The sequence below is a fragment of the Drosophila tropicalis genome, unplaced genomic scaffold (assembly GCF_018151085.1).
Source record: "Drosophila tropicalis isolate 14030-0801.00 unplaced genomic scaffold, ASM1815108v1 contig_878, whole genome shotgun sequence".
Classification (NCBI taxonomy): domain Eukaryota; kingdom Metazoa; phylum Arthropoda; class Insecta; order Diptera; family Drosophilidae; genus Drosophila; species Drosophila tropicalis.
The window spans coordinates 13,324,294-13,337,415 of NW_027173374.1; the positions used below are offsets into that span (position 1 = coordinate 13,324,294).

General features: G+C 38.8%; 7 protein-coding genes across 10 annotated transcripts; 2 read left to right on the top strand and 5 right to left on the bottom strand.

Annotated features, from left to right (window-relative positions):
- The first annotated feature begins 5 nt into the window (after nucleotides 1-5).
- Nucleotides 6-1,044, top strand: Dlip2 (Dorsal interacting protein 2). 2 transcript variants are annotated; one of them, XM_068301236.1, is made up of 3 exons: nucleotides 6-531; nucleotides 592-932; nucleotides 989-1,044. In XM_068301236.1, exons 1-2 carry the CDS (start codon nucleotides 51-53, stop codon nucleotides 918-920), a joined length of 810 nt encoding a protein of 269 aa, XP_068157337.1. In that variant the 5' UTR covers nucleotides 6-50; the 3' UTR covers nucleotides 921-932; nucleotides 989-1,044. The 2 variants fall into 2 exon arrangements, with proteins under 2 accessions (XP_068157337.1, XP_068157336.1); XM_068301235.1 differs by having other exon boundaries at nucleotides 592-1,044.
- Nucleotides 983-1,944, bottom strand: slx1 (Nuclease slx1; the record flags this gene model as incomplete). Its single annotated transcript, XM_068301241.1, is given in 2 exon segments — nucleotides 983-1,347; nucleotides 1,350-1,944. Coding segments are annotated over 2 exon segments (867 nt in total), but the record flags the coding sequence as incomplete, so codon positions are not given.
- A 91-nt stretch (nucleotides 1,945-2,035) lies between these two features.
- Nucleotides 2,036-3,635, bottom strand: MED31 (mediator complex subunit 31). Of its 3 annotated transcripts, none has more exons than XM_068301239.1 (4): nucleotides 3,575-3,635; nucleotides 3,370-3,508; nucleotides 2,694-2,783; nucleotides 2,036-2,632 (listed from the first exon to the last, which is right to left on the bottom strand). In XM_068301239.1, exons 2-4 carry the CDS (start codon nucleotides 3,380-3,382, stop codon nucleotides 2,097-2,099), a joined length of 639 nt encoding a protein of 212 aa, XP_068157340.1. In that variant the 5' UTR covers nucleotides 3,383-3,508; nucleotides 3,575-3,635; the 3' UTR covers nucleotides 2,036-2,096. The 3 variants fall into 3 exon arrangements, with proteins under 3 accessions (XP_068157340.1, XP_068157339.1, XP_068157338.1); XM_068301238.1 differs by adding an exon at nucleotides 2,941-3,056 and having other exon boundaries at nucleotides 3,370-3,600; XM_068301237.1 differs by adding an exon at nucleotides 2,935-3,056 and having other exon boundaries at nucleotides 3,370-3,600.
- Nucleotides 3,636-3,723: 88 nt separating this feature from the next.
- LOC137584895 (omega-amidase NIT2-like) lies at nucleotides 3,724-5,074 on the bottom strand. The gene is made up of 5 exons (XM_068300488.1): nucleotides 4,962-5,074; nucleotides 4,570-4,907; nucleotides 4,327-4,507; nucleotides 4,037-4,270; nucleotides 3,724-3,959 (listed from the first exon to the last, which is right to left on the bottom strand). The coding sequence occupies exons 1-5, from the start codon at nucleotides 4,969-4,971 to the stop codon at nucleotides 3,850-3,852; spliced, it is 873 nt and encodes a 290-aa protein (XP_068156589.1). The 5' UTR covers nucleotides 4,972-5,074; the 3' UTR covers nucleotides 3,724-3,849.
- A 1,234-nt stretch (nucleotides 5,075-6,308) lies between these two features.
- On the top strand, nucleotides 6,309-7,204 carry Dlc90F (dynein light chain 90F). Its single transcript, XM_068300490.1, has one exon. It carries the CDS (start codon nucleotides 6,528-6,530, stop codon nucleotides 6,861-6,863), a length of 336 nt encoding a protein of 111 aa, XP_068156591.1. The 5' UTR covers nucleotides 6,309-6,527; the 3' UTR covers nucleotides 6,864-7,204.
- A 359-nt stretch (nucleotides 7,205-7,563) lies between these two features.
- Nucleotides 7,564-8,982, bottom strand: Polr1E (RNA polymerase I subunit E). Its single transcript, XM_068300487.1, has 3 exons — nucleotides 8,804-8,982; nucleotides 8,135-8,747; nucleotides 7,564-8,078 (listed from the first exon to the last, which is right to left on the bottom strand). The coding sequence occupies exons 1-3, from the start codon at nucleotides 8,868-8,870 to the stop codon at nucleotides 7,601-7,603; spliced, it is 1,158 nt and encodes a 385-aa protein (XP_068156588.1). The 5' UTR covers nucleotides 8,871-8,982; the 3' UTR covers nucleotides 7,564-7,600.
- Nucleotides 8,983-9,084: 102 nt separating this feature from the next.
- LOC137585025 (nose resistant to fluoxetine protein 6-like) lies at nucleotides 9,085-12,179 on the bottom strand. The gene is made up of 8 exons (XM_068300668.1): nucleotides 11,568-12,179; nucleotides 11,170-11,512; nucleotides 11,052-11,113; nucleotides 10,677-10,986; nucleotides 10,401-10,617; nucleotides 10,151-10,338; nucleotides 9,621-10,089; nucleotides 9,085-9,555 (listed from the first exon to the last, which is right to left on the bottom strand). Exons 1-8 carry the CDS (start codon nucleotides 11,812-11,814, stop codon nucleotides 9,355-9,357), a joined length of 2,037 nt encoding a protein of 678 aa, XP_068156769.1. The 5' UTR covers nucleotides 11,815-12,179; the 3' UTR covers nucleotides 9,085-9,354.
- Between the last annotated feature and the right edge of the window lie 943 nt (nucleotides 12,180-13,122).

Here is a 13,122-nt window from a genome sequence, read left to right on the forward strand (position 1 = left end):
ATGTAAAGCGTCGTTTGTAAACACCTGTGAAATAAGTATAAACAAAAACAATGGTTACGCGTATGTGTGCCTACAAAGATTGCGATAATTATTACAATCTCCATGACAAGACCAGGCGAAATGTCACTCTATTTGCATTTCCAAAACAACCGGACCGGGCCAAGCTTTGGCGGGACCTTGCTGCGGTGCATCCAAAAAGCAGCGACCAATTGTTCATGTGTTCAAACCATTTTGATCCTAAATATATAGCTAAATCCAATACTCGCTCCAAACTAGTTGGCCAAGCTGTGCCTTATGCCTATAAATCAACACATTCCGTACAGAAAACTAGAAATTATGAGGAGGAACCTTTGAAAGACATTGAAGTAGAAACCACGAAATCCCCATCACAAGAGAGTTATTATATCAATATGGCTGGCAGCGATGAAGATGAGATCAATATTAACACCGTAGAATCAACTACAACAAATGTAAATTTTGAATCTGCAGAATATGAATTAATTGAACCGGAGTCTCTGTACGATAATGAAAGTAAGTGGCCGTGGAAACTTTTCTTGGAGAAATTCCATATATAATAACCTGTTGTTACAGTTAAGGTGAGCCTAGTGTCACCTTCGCGGAAACGACTGCGGACTAACTCGCAATCAGAGACAGCGGCTGTAATTCAGGCTCCATTGCTACCTTCCCCCGCTACAGTGGACAGGACATCTAATCCCCCAGCTCAAAATGCACAAACTGTCGAAGATTCGGCGCTAGTTGATGTTAATGAAGTCTCCACGTTCAATTTCAAAGGTGAACAATACGTACAAATGTCCCTAGAGTACTATCTAAGAGAAAAACGGGAAATGCACCAACTTTTGACATTGTACAAGAACGCATTAAAAAATATTAAGACGCAAGTCACTGGATTAGATGTATGACCTAAACCTAAAGTAAGTTACCAATTAGTCCAGTATTAATAATTAACATTCTACAAATACGATTGTAGTTTTTGGAACACTTTCTCAACTTTTTCTTGCTTTATTAAAATACTTTTTAATGGAATATTTCGATGCACTGTTTAAAGATTATATCGTTATTCACTTTGATCGCATATTTCCACATCACTGTCAACATCGGGAACATCGCTGAGCTCATCATGGCAATCATTGATCTCCGAATCATCCTCTTCTGCATTTCCGCCCTGTAGCAGGCGCTTTCTTTGCAAAAGAGCTGACCAATTAAGGTGCGTTTCACATATCGGACATTCACCATCAATGGGTATATAATGGCCTGGTTGATTACCCAATAAATAGTTGGCGAGACAGAGAATGTGACAAGTTAAACTACATGAAGGATTTGTGCATGACACTCAGAGTTCCAATTAACACTTGTACTGCCTTCCGGATTTAGGATATCATTTCTTTTTCGTTGCGATGCTGTGATGGAGACTTTTCCGCTAACAATTTCCATTTGGTGTGGCAAAGGCCACTCTTCGAATTTTCTTTCAAAGTCTGTTTCGAGCCAGCGTATGGTTAACGCCAGACGATGCCAGGGACCAACGCCCAGCATGCGATTCAATATGCGAAAATTATAATCGAAGTGACTCTCCTTAGGCTTCTTACGCTTCAATTCTGGAAAACACTTTAATCGAGTTGATAGCGTAGGCTGCTGCCATGCCCACTCGAATTGCAGAGCAGATATATTATTGGGAAAGCCATGGACAATCATGACCATTTGCCAAGGACCCTTGGAGCTTGTCTTTTTGGCGCCACCAAAATCTCGACCACGATTGTGTTGCTTAATCCTACGCTTGGGATTAACCGTGAAGCCCACATAGCATTTACCGTGGTAGCGAGAATCCAAGCTTTGGCTGCACAGCAAGTATACGCCATAGAAGTGACCCTTATGAGCAATATCATCCTCACCATTAGCTTCCTTGTCTGTGGAGCAAAATATTGAAGTTATTAAAAAAACAAAACCGAAATGTAACTAAGCTAAATGTCTGTATCAAGGGAATAACAAAAATCAGCCAACCCAAAAGGAAGCGACTTAATTTCGAATAGAAACATTTCTCTTAAGCTAATTTATTACAAAATCATTAATCGACTATATATCTAATTCATTTCTAGTTTTATATTGGCCGAAGCCAGGCCGTTGTGTTGCTGATGCTGTTGTTGTTGCTGAGGATTTGTCATAACCTGAGTGTCTCTGGGCATGCCAGCTGCAACTATAAGACCAATATCTGCATTGGCATTGCCCATTGAGTTATCGTTGCCGTTTGCAGTCCCCATCATCATGGAACCGCTGTCGCCAGCTAATGCTGCTTCCATGCCTACACTGCCATTGCTCTGTTGTTGTTGTTGTTGCTGCTGCTGCTGTTGTTGTTGCTGGGCAGCAGCAGCACTCTCTATAAGTTTCATTCGTTTCCTTGTATAATGTTGCCATTGCAATATTGCCTGATCATCAATGAACTTGCAACATTGTGAATTGACAATTTCCCGTCGAAAGTGTTCGTATTGCAGGAGATCCAAAAAGTACAGGCACATTGGGTACATCAGATACTTGGCATAGTCCGGCTCTTTCCAGTATTGTAAATACTTTAGATAATTGATGAACGATTGATCCTTGAAGTATCCGCGCTGGGCAAGAACTAAATAGCGAGAACAACATTTTATTACAGACTGCTTCATTTTCGTGCTGCATGTACTCACAGTTTAGGTAATTGGGATTAGATAAGCACTGGACAAACTCTAGTTCGATTTGCCAACGTCGTTTTTGTTGCTCTTCCGACTCTATAGCCGCTGAGAAATAGATATAAATGTAATCACATTAGATCAGGTTTAAATTTAACTTGATTTAAGTATGATTTGATTTTGGTTTTCTTTTTCTATTTTTGTTTGGCATACAAAGGCATGTGAAATTATGTGTGAATTTATTGTGACTTTTACTTACTCTTACCCTTTCCGTACATTTTGGCCATTTTGCTTGGTAGTCTGGAAAGGGTTTTGGTCTTGATTTTCGTCCTGTGTCTTTGTGGCTACGTACTTAGTATGTGGATGTGGTGGTAGATGTGGCTGTGTGTGTTCAACAACAATTATAATAATCATAAGAAAGAAAAACGAAACAAATAGCACAAATTTATAATATACAAAAATATTACAACAAATGTATGAGTGGCAATCGCGGCGCCATAGGCATGATGAAGAACAGGGGCGATGTAGGTGGGGAGGTAGTGGGAGCAGCGACAAAGCTAAATTAAAACAGCAATTCTAGAAACGGCAGTCGCTCCTTTTGTGTTGGTGATTGTTGTTTTTGTTTGTGGCGTTTAAGCATTGCAATTTTTAAAGGTTTATTATGTTCAAAACTTCATAATTTTTAACTACAAACCGTATGAACTCATTTCATTTAGATGCCAGACGAATTTTCCCCAGCCTGTTCCTAGTTATCGTTTCAAAACTGAGCTTGGAGGAAAGGAATCACAAAAAGCAAAAGGCCACAACAAATTCGAATTTCTTGTTCGCAGTAACTTTAAAAAAGCCGGGGAATTATTATTAATTTTAATAGCAATTATTTTATTTCTTGTAATGCTCACAGTAGTATTGTTATTCTAGTGTGGGTCAATACCGAATTTGCAAAATATAATTGGAAATAGTCGATACATTTGTAATCGACTGTTTTTACCCTTCAAACCGATAATTTATAGTTTTTAATTAATTCGCAGAGGCGCCACTGCAAGACCGATTTCAAGTAACGGAAATTTATTTCAAATATTTTTAATAGACAGTAAATGAATCATATAAAGTCGCTTAGTCAATAAGGAGTAAAACAAAATTTATTGTGTTTACGGATAAAGCTTTCAGATGATCCTCATATTATGTTGAGTTTTGACAACTCCGTTTTGGCTTTCGTGTATACATCTGTACGGCGCTGTTTGTAGATGGGAATTTGTCGACGAACGTCCTCAACCATGTCAAAATCTGTTAGGGAATAAAGTAAAGTAAAGTAAAGTAGTAAAGTTGGCCACCTTAAACCATGTTCAGATTTAAAAACTTACCGATCTCCTCCACAATAAACTCGCATCCCTCGCCAGCCTCTCGCTGCACTCGCGCCCATGGGTCAACTATCATAGAATGCCCATAATCAACATACCCGGACATATTATCTCTCGCTGGTGAGCAAGTGACGACATAAAGCTGATTGTCTGTGGCCCTAGCTCGCTGTAATAGTTTCCAGTGCATTGGTCCTTGACAGATGCAAAATGCCGAGGGATAAACAATCATTGAGCAACCTACAAAACAATGCCATTTCAGTTGAATGTCCATTTGGATTTCAATTTAAACTTACCCATATGGCGATAGATACGAGCCAATTCCTCAAAACGCTTGTCATGGCAAATGCCAATACCGACTTTCTGTTGGTTTATCTGGACCACAGTCACTTCAGAGCCAGCCGTAAGAGCAGCTGCTTCATCGAATTGAACTCCGCCACCATTTACGGGATCAATACTCATGGTAAAGAGATGTATCTGTTCGGATGTTTTAATTGCAATAATTATTATTGGCTTGTATAAATATTTCCTTAGTTTACCTTGCGATGTTTTCCAATTAGTTTTCCTGCAGGTGACCACACTGTGCACGTATTATAAAGCTTATCGCCTTCACGCTCTATAATGCTGCCGCCAATGATGTAGATGCCCAGCTGCTTGGACACACGGGACAGAGCCTGGCAGGTGGGACCATTTGGCACAGTTTCCGCATATTTGGGGAAATGTTCCACGCCATAAGGAGCATTGAAACTCTCCGGCAGAATAGCAAGTTCCACCTTGGGATTATCATTCTTTAGTTGTGTGATCCCATCCACAGCACGGCCAACATTAAGTTCTACGTCGCTGGACACTGGCAATTGAAGCAGGGCTAGCGTAAGCTCTGACAAATAGGAAAGATCAGAAGTTTGTTAGAATCAAGATCAGGATTTCTTACTATTAGTCATACTGTTAATCAGTTACAGCTTCAATAGTCGGTTGTCAAGAGAAAACTGCATTCGGGTGAATTGCACCGCCTATTTATATACACAGCTCGCAGCACGATCGCATCTGTCAAAATGTAAACTGAATTCAATGACCATTCGAAAATAATGATAATAATGATTGCGATTGAAAGACCTTTATAAAAAATAATGATGATAACGATTGTGATTATAAGACCTTTGTAAAAAATAATGATTGCGATCATAACACGGGCCAACAAATTGGGACTTGGAATCTTTGTGAGTTAACTGACATGGAAATGTTCTTGGAATCTGTTTGGCTAATTAAAAAGTACTTACATTTAAAGCAATTATATTTAAATTAATCGTTTGTAGTCGTTGGAGCTTTAAAATTAAAAACGATAATATCGAATAGTATTTTAAATTTATTAATAGTATTTTAATATTATTATAGAAGTTGACTAAAAACTAGTCTAGTTTAGAACTTAGAATCATGAAGAGTTGTGTGTTTTCGTTAAGTTTGGTGGTAGTTCTATATTTAAGCCTGAAATTTGGGTATAATGTAGGTATTTAGCTGAAGTTCAACATTTATCTAAGGATTATTTTGATTAACTTCTATTTAGGAAGCCGTCATTTTCAAAATGACAAACGCCAAGTGCGAAACATTCAACAAATCGTGGGTCCTGATACATAATTGCCGCTTAAAGGCAGTTAGGAGACACGTTACTGTTTTGAATATTAACAGTACCTATTTGCATCCGGTAAATAAATTATCAGTTCATGGTCAAATCTTCCAGAAAGCCAATGGATATAAGCCATGGCTAATCAATGTGACTTTTGATGCTTGTCGATATTTACAAAGGCCCAATAATCCTGCTGTTTCTATGGTTTTTAATCTATTTAAAGAGTTTACAAACATCAATCACAAATGCCCTTTTTATGTAAGTTCTAATTCAAATGTTTTGATTGTATTTCAAAGTAAATTCGTTTTATATTCTTTATAAAGGGACCACAGCTTGTTGAGGGTTTCTATCTAAAGCCTGAATTGCTACGACTTCCTTTACCAACTGGCGACTATTTATTAGAAATAACATGGATATTTGATAATAGGCCACAATATTTTACGAATGTATATTTCGAATTTGTTGAGGATTTATAAGTAGACATAATGAACGGTATTACCAATTATTATCAATTTATTTTATACATATATGTGTATATTTTCAGTTTGGAGTAATAAATTTAAAAATATTTTTTCCTGTGAAGCGAAATCACCTATTGTGTGATTTTCACAAAAATATCGAAAACATCGTCGTTTTCCCATCTCTATGGCGAGGCGGTTTTTTTTTCAGTAATTGTTGTTTTTGTCAGTAGTCGAGAATCTAGTTTTCTTTAATATTAATTTCATTTTATAGTTATCGAGAAAATACAACAAAATACAAACGCCGTCTGCTAGTAAAAGACGCGTGCATAAAATTAGACAGAAGCATTACAATACAAGATAATTTTACATAAGACCAGCAACAGCGAATTGCTTAGCAAAGCAGTCTGTTTGCAAAATGGATGACTCACGCGAAGAAAGCCAATTTATTGTTGATGATGTTAGCAAGACCATTAAGGAGGCCATTGAGACAACTATAGGCGGAAACGCCTACCAGCATGACAAAGTGAACAACTGGACCGGCCAGGTGGTCGAAAATTGTCTGACTGTGCTAACCAAGGAGCAAAAACCCTACAAATATATTGTGACCGCCATGATAATGCAAAAGAATGGCGCCGGATTACATACGGCAAGCTCTTGCTATTGGAATAACGATACAGACGGCAGCTGCACGGTGCGCTGGGAAAACAAAACCATGTACTGCATAGTCTCAGTCTTTGGACTGGCTGTTTAAAAAGGAGATTTATGCGTCAATGAAATGAAGATGAGAAGAATGCAGTATGAGGATAGCGAACCAATAGAGGAGCTCTACGATATTTACTAAAAAGGGGGAGGGATTAACAAGATTGCTGCCGTACATAGAGACACAAAAATACATGGAGAGATACACCCACGCCCTACAAAAGCCCACATCGAATTCCTTGGTAAAACTAAACTGTTTGTTCACCAGGAGTCAATCGTTTTATTTCCAATTGCGTTCCAAAAGTGTATGATGATGTACGTGCTTAAAAAAACATGTTACCGGTTTATTTTTTCGATTCTTTAACGTAAATAAAAATTATTGTAAACATAAAATGCCCTTGACAGTGGGCGTAGCCAAGATTTTATCACGGGAGGCATGGGCAAGAATAAATTTAAGAGTGAAAAGTAGAAATTCCGCTATATCAAACACAAATTAAATGTTATTTAGCACATACACTAACCTTGATAGCCTTTCAAAATAGTCACAATAACTATGTACTTTATTTCATTTCCTTTTTAAAATTGACTAAATGTAGAATAAAGCTGAATTAAATATTAATTTCCAATATTTGGAGTATTTGAAAATGACCACCGCGTTTGATGTTAGTTATGGCGGGAATACTTAATTAAAAATGTATTTATATGGTGACCTTGACCCCCACCCCACCCCACAACAACCAAAAAGGAAGAAGTTTTGTTTAATCGATGGTCCCACCAATAAAGGGTGTTTTATTTCTTGCGTTGAAAACGATTGGATGTACTGAGCGCAGGTACAGTGCTGGGCAAACGGAGACTCAGCACATCCGAGCGAGTCTTGGGTCGAGCGTTAACAATGTGGGCATAGGATTTAATTCGATCCTTGGTTGTGCGCAGTGTGCGAGACAAAACGTTCATATCGACTTCATATTTCTCGCTTATCAGGAGGGCCAACACAATGAAGTGGGTAAGAGCTTTTTCTGTGCTGTAGGTTGTGCGCGTAAACGATTTGGCCACCTTTGGATCAGCAAAACGTTGAACTATATCGTTTTCAACCTTTTCCGTGATGCCGGAGAGTTCAACCTTTTTTAGTTGACGCGATCGCAACCCAATTAAAGTCTGGAGGGCATCCATATATATAATAAGCTTGATGTGTAGAAAATCCTGCTTAGAGGCAATTTCTTTAGCTTGGATGCGTTTCAGGCAATCACGCAAGTATTCCGATTCAATGCTGAAAATAAACACAGATTAAAGAAACAAATCATCAAATTGAGGATTAAAACCTACGGAAGCGATTCCACGGGAGTACTATAGACGACCTTAGCCTCTTCATCTAGTCTATCGAGTAGCGGCCGAGGCACTACATCATCCACATCGTAGACCTCGCTCACTTTGGTGGCACTCTTATCAAATTTGGGTACGATAGTAGCCAAATATTCCAAGTTATTCACATTCGCTTCCGGCAGTGTGTCCTCTTCTGCATTCGTTTCATTGAGCGTTGAATTTTGAACTGTCTCATCAAGATCTTGACGAACTACATCCACATTGACCATCATCTGTTCACTGTTGTTCACATATCGTGAGGCTTTGCGGCTACCAAACTCCTTTAGAAGCTTCTTCGTAGCATGTTCTTTGCTTAGCACTGGCATCTGCTCCTTCTTCTCCAGTTGTTTGTAAACATTGTTGGCTAACAGCGACTGCTGGACAGGCACAATTTGCACCTTGTTGGTGCTCTTGTTGCGCAAACAAATGTACGTGTTATACTCTGTGCTATCCTGCAAGTCGCCCATATAGATTTGTTGGCCAGCTAAAACTAAAGCGCGTTTCCGCTGATCCCTGTTGCTTTCCACAATACTAAAGTCAGCATTTCCACTGCCGAGTGATCCATTTTGGAATTTCACTGCAAACAAATATCTTTTTAAAGATTGTTTTCACGGTGGCTTAAATATCTCTTACCAATTGTGGGCAAGTACGTGTCCCGCTTATGATTGCATACACTCTCAATCAGCGTTTTGTCGTCCATTTCCGTCAGTTTTAAATAAAATAAACAATTTTAAGTCGCCCACTGCACGTGCTAGTTGTTATTTTCTTTAACAGCATTTTTTTTAAGTCTGTTAATTAACAGACCATATGAGCGAGATATCGCTGCACGGTGGCGCTCCAGAAAGGCCGCCCAAAATCAAAAATTTCCTAATTTATTTTGAAGTTTAAACTCTTGACGGTTAAAAATGTTTATATAAATAATATTTTATTGATTTTAAACAAATAAATTCAAAATCATCACATTGGTTGAGGTATTAAACAATTATCAGTGTTGATGAAGCAACCACGATTAATTTGCAAAAAAAGGTACGAATGTATAATGGAGCAATTAACATAGCGACATATCTCCGACGACATATGTATCTCCGCCCAGTACATTTTTCTGGCGGAGATATGTCGTTTTTCTAACGGCGGAGATATGTCGTTACCCCGGAGCAATTATCAAATTACTAAATAGTGATAATCTAAGCATTAACAAGATTCTGCTGTGAAACTCCAACAACCGATATGGTATATGTTTCAGGAGGTGGATTTGGTTTATTATCAGCCGTTCTCCGTGGGGCTAATAACTGCATTTCCAATTTAACTAGTGGTGCTTCAATGCATAAGTACATCACAGTTGAAACCATTAAAGTAATTCCAAAATGTGACCAGAATTGTAGAACCTATAAAGAAGAAGAAGAAGTCGTATGGTAATTCAAAAGTAAGTTCCATGACATTTTTCCCTTACCGTGTCATAATTTGAGAAATGAAGGCTTGTCTTTATGCGGGCCATATGAGCAGTTTCCACCAATAGGTGCCAGATGTAAAGGCAATATGAGAGCCTAGACAAAGGTTGCCAAAATGACCAACTGAGAAACGAGTTAATTAAACCGGCCTGACCTGTCTGACATGCCCAGATTAGCCAGCATAGCGCTAAGGGCCAGGCAATATGGCTACAGCATATATAGAAAGCACCGGACAGTGGAGAAATCTCACCCGATCCCGTTTGGGTGTAAGGAAAGACGGCAAAGAGTACAGTGACTATTAGAGATAAAGCTATTAGCCAGGCACTAAGGGATAACCACTTTGGAAATTGTTTGCGATAGCTATTGCAATGCAGGAAATATCCGAACAGTAAGCCGATTAGCCATGGATTAGCACGTGCATGGGTGGTGTAGTATATGAGACGCATCTCTGCTGAGTCTGCTCCCAGATTTCTGACAGGTTTAAATTGATTAAGTGCCTTGTGATGCATTGTTAGATTTCAGTTATACTTACCCATTGCGCTGGAAAACTTGAAGGTTATTTAACATGACAATACTAAAGACACAACCAAATAGTAGTAAAATTATTGCAACAATGACAGCAGCAGCTTTTCTGCCCCACTTGTAAAGAGCAATTAGTAGAATGGGCGAAAGGATATACAGTTGCATATCCACAGCAAGGTACCAAGAATGTCCGAGGCACTGTAAATAAGTACAAGGATTATACACGGGTCAGATTTTCAGCGAGTCTGAGAGTCATTTACCATTTTTCCAGCTGCTGCATAATTTTGAACATATAGTAAAGTGGCCCACCAGGTTTCCCTGCACAGTTGAGATGACCCGGTAAACATCTTCCAAAATGGACCATCGTCCAGACGTGGAAAAAGTGTCATGAAGAAGAGCACAGCCAAGGCTAGGACAGGTGTTAGCCGCACAAAGCGATGCAAATACATCACAGGGACATTAAGCCGACCCGAATTACTAAAAGAGATTGACTTTATCATCGAAATTAAAAAGAAGGGATTAGTCATCTGACTTACCGCTCTAGTTCCCGCAAGGTGCTCATTACCAAAAGTAAACCACTGAGTAGAAAGAACGTGTCCACCGATATGGAACCACTCTGCAGTATCATGGAGTAAGGCGTTTGGGCCCAAGCTACAATATCAAAGGCATTCACATTCGGAGCCAACAGCAGAAACATATAGCCATGCCCGTAGATTATCCATATAATTGTAAGACAACGAATGCCATGCAAACAAGGTATCACATGAGCGGCAGCTGTCGACGTAGTCTTCACCAATTGAGGAACATTTTGACGTAGTGAAAAGGAGAGGAGTAGCTTGCTAGAAACTATAAATGGTATATGGATATTTTAAATTGGCCCTACACTACACAGACTACAGCTTAAAGCCTACCTTCTCTATAATCCAAAATGGTGGCCAAAAGAACCAGTAGGGCTAAGAGGACAAATACACAGCTGTAATTTAAAAATTAAGTCCTTTAATCTGTCAGGGATTTTGTCCGTGTACTCACATTGCAAACCAGTCTAGTCCAGACAATGGTTGCCGATCAGACGTTGCGCAATTGTACTCCTCCACTAGAGTTCCATTCGTTGCGGAGCTCTCGTTAAAAATATCTCTCAGATAGTTGGTAAGCCAATAATTAAGTTGTTTCGCACTACATGCTGATGGAATGCAGGTGCCTATATTTAATGCCAAACTATCCGTCGAGTCTGGAATCAAGTTCTCAAATTTTATATTGGCCAGACAATATTTGCTGCTGTTGTCGTCAAAACTCAGACAGGACTCGTAGTTTCCCATATCCGTGAAGTGGCCATAGAGCAGGCCTTGTGGATATTTACCCCAGGCATCTAGAACTGCGACCAAAATGGTATGGGTAAGGGTCAAACCAAAATCAATCTCTTAGCTTACCTTTTAGAGCTGATAAACTCTTGCTATTAGCCTCTTCAAGGAGTTTGTGGACTTCTGACACACATGATGTTGCCAAATCCGTCTTTACCTGACTGCCGTTGAATGCCTGTTGTAGCACTTGATATCCTAGATTACTATGCTGCAGCCAGATGAGTAATTCCTCCGAGGAATAGGCTTTAGCCGACCCGAAATTGGCTGACAGCAGCAGCAACAATAACGGTACACAACCTGATATTAGTAACGCCATAACCAAATGTGCCCTTTGTCGACCTGACGTCGATATTTATAGCCGTATGTCTCTCTCAATGGCTCAATGGTCGGCCTGTACGAATTAATAGCCCAGCAATACCGAAATCACTTTCTTTTCGACTTGAATTGAATTGAGGCTACTAAACTTGGCCTGGCTGTTTGCACTGGGTTCGAGTTGTGATTAAGGGTGCCGATAAGGCACATTACTTATTAATGATTAGTACGAAGCTTGGAGTAGTAATGAGCAAATAATCAATAGACTCTCAGAAAAGAGAACACTTAGTACATATTCTACGGTTTACTTCTTTTTTCTTCCTTTTTACTGTTATAGTAATATTTGTTATGCAATTGAGGGATTAGTTCTCTAAGAGAAACAGTCGACAACTGACTGACTGATGATTTTAGTGCGCGTTAAATATAATTATCTCTCGCCTCACCTAACTACGTTCTAACTATATTACCGTAGTGCAATATTTGCTATTTTTTTGAGGGGAATCCCTTCTGAGAAGAAGTCATTTATTTTGGGTCTCACTCTCATCGATGGCGAATAAAACTGGTTTTCTCTCTCGCCCAACTCCAGATAATTTCAAAAATTGTTTAATGGTTGTTTTTTCCGCCAATTGTTGAGCCGAATAAAACACGTTTCTGTTTTTAGTGTTTCATTAAGTTCATATAATTTATATAATATGTATTATCATAGTTCGTTGACATTTGCGTTGATGCACGCGCCTATTGAGGATGTTACAAATGATGTGATGTAACTGAAACCACATAGTCTCTGGTGTCTCGGATAACATTTGAAAGCCACCTACATTTTTAGATTTTAAACCTACTCCTAGATTAAGCAGTAATAAGGACACAAATAGGACTAGTATAATAACATATATCTCTTTTCTTCCTTGATTGATAGTTTAGTTTTTCATTGAATGCAACTATTATCTAGTATATCTTAAATATCCTGTCTTTAGAGAATATTTAAACCATCAACTGGGGAATACTGCAGCAAGTTGTCAAACATCAATTTCAATAATTGCGTCACAATGTTTTCTATTTCGTTTTAGCAATTCATTTGAGTCTCTATAAAAAGCGAGAGCGTTGAGTTCATTGACCGTTTCTAGGTCACAGATGAAACTCCCACATCATCAAGGTTGTTTACGACAAATGGATTTAATAAGTCTTTTTAAAATGGGGATTCATTATGTTAGTTATTACGTATAGTATAGTATTGTGAGAGTGACTATTTAATGACTAATGTGTAGATCCTTTTGAAGGCCAATACGAGTTGAGTCAATCTGATGACAAGTTT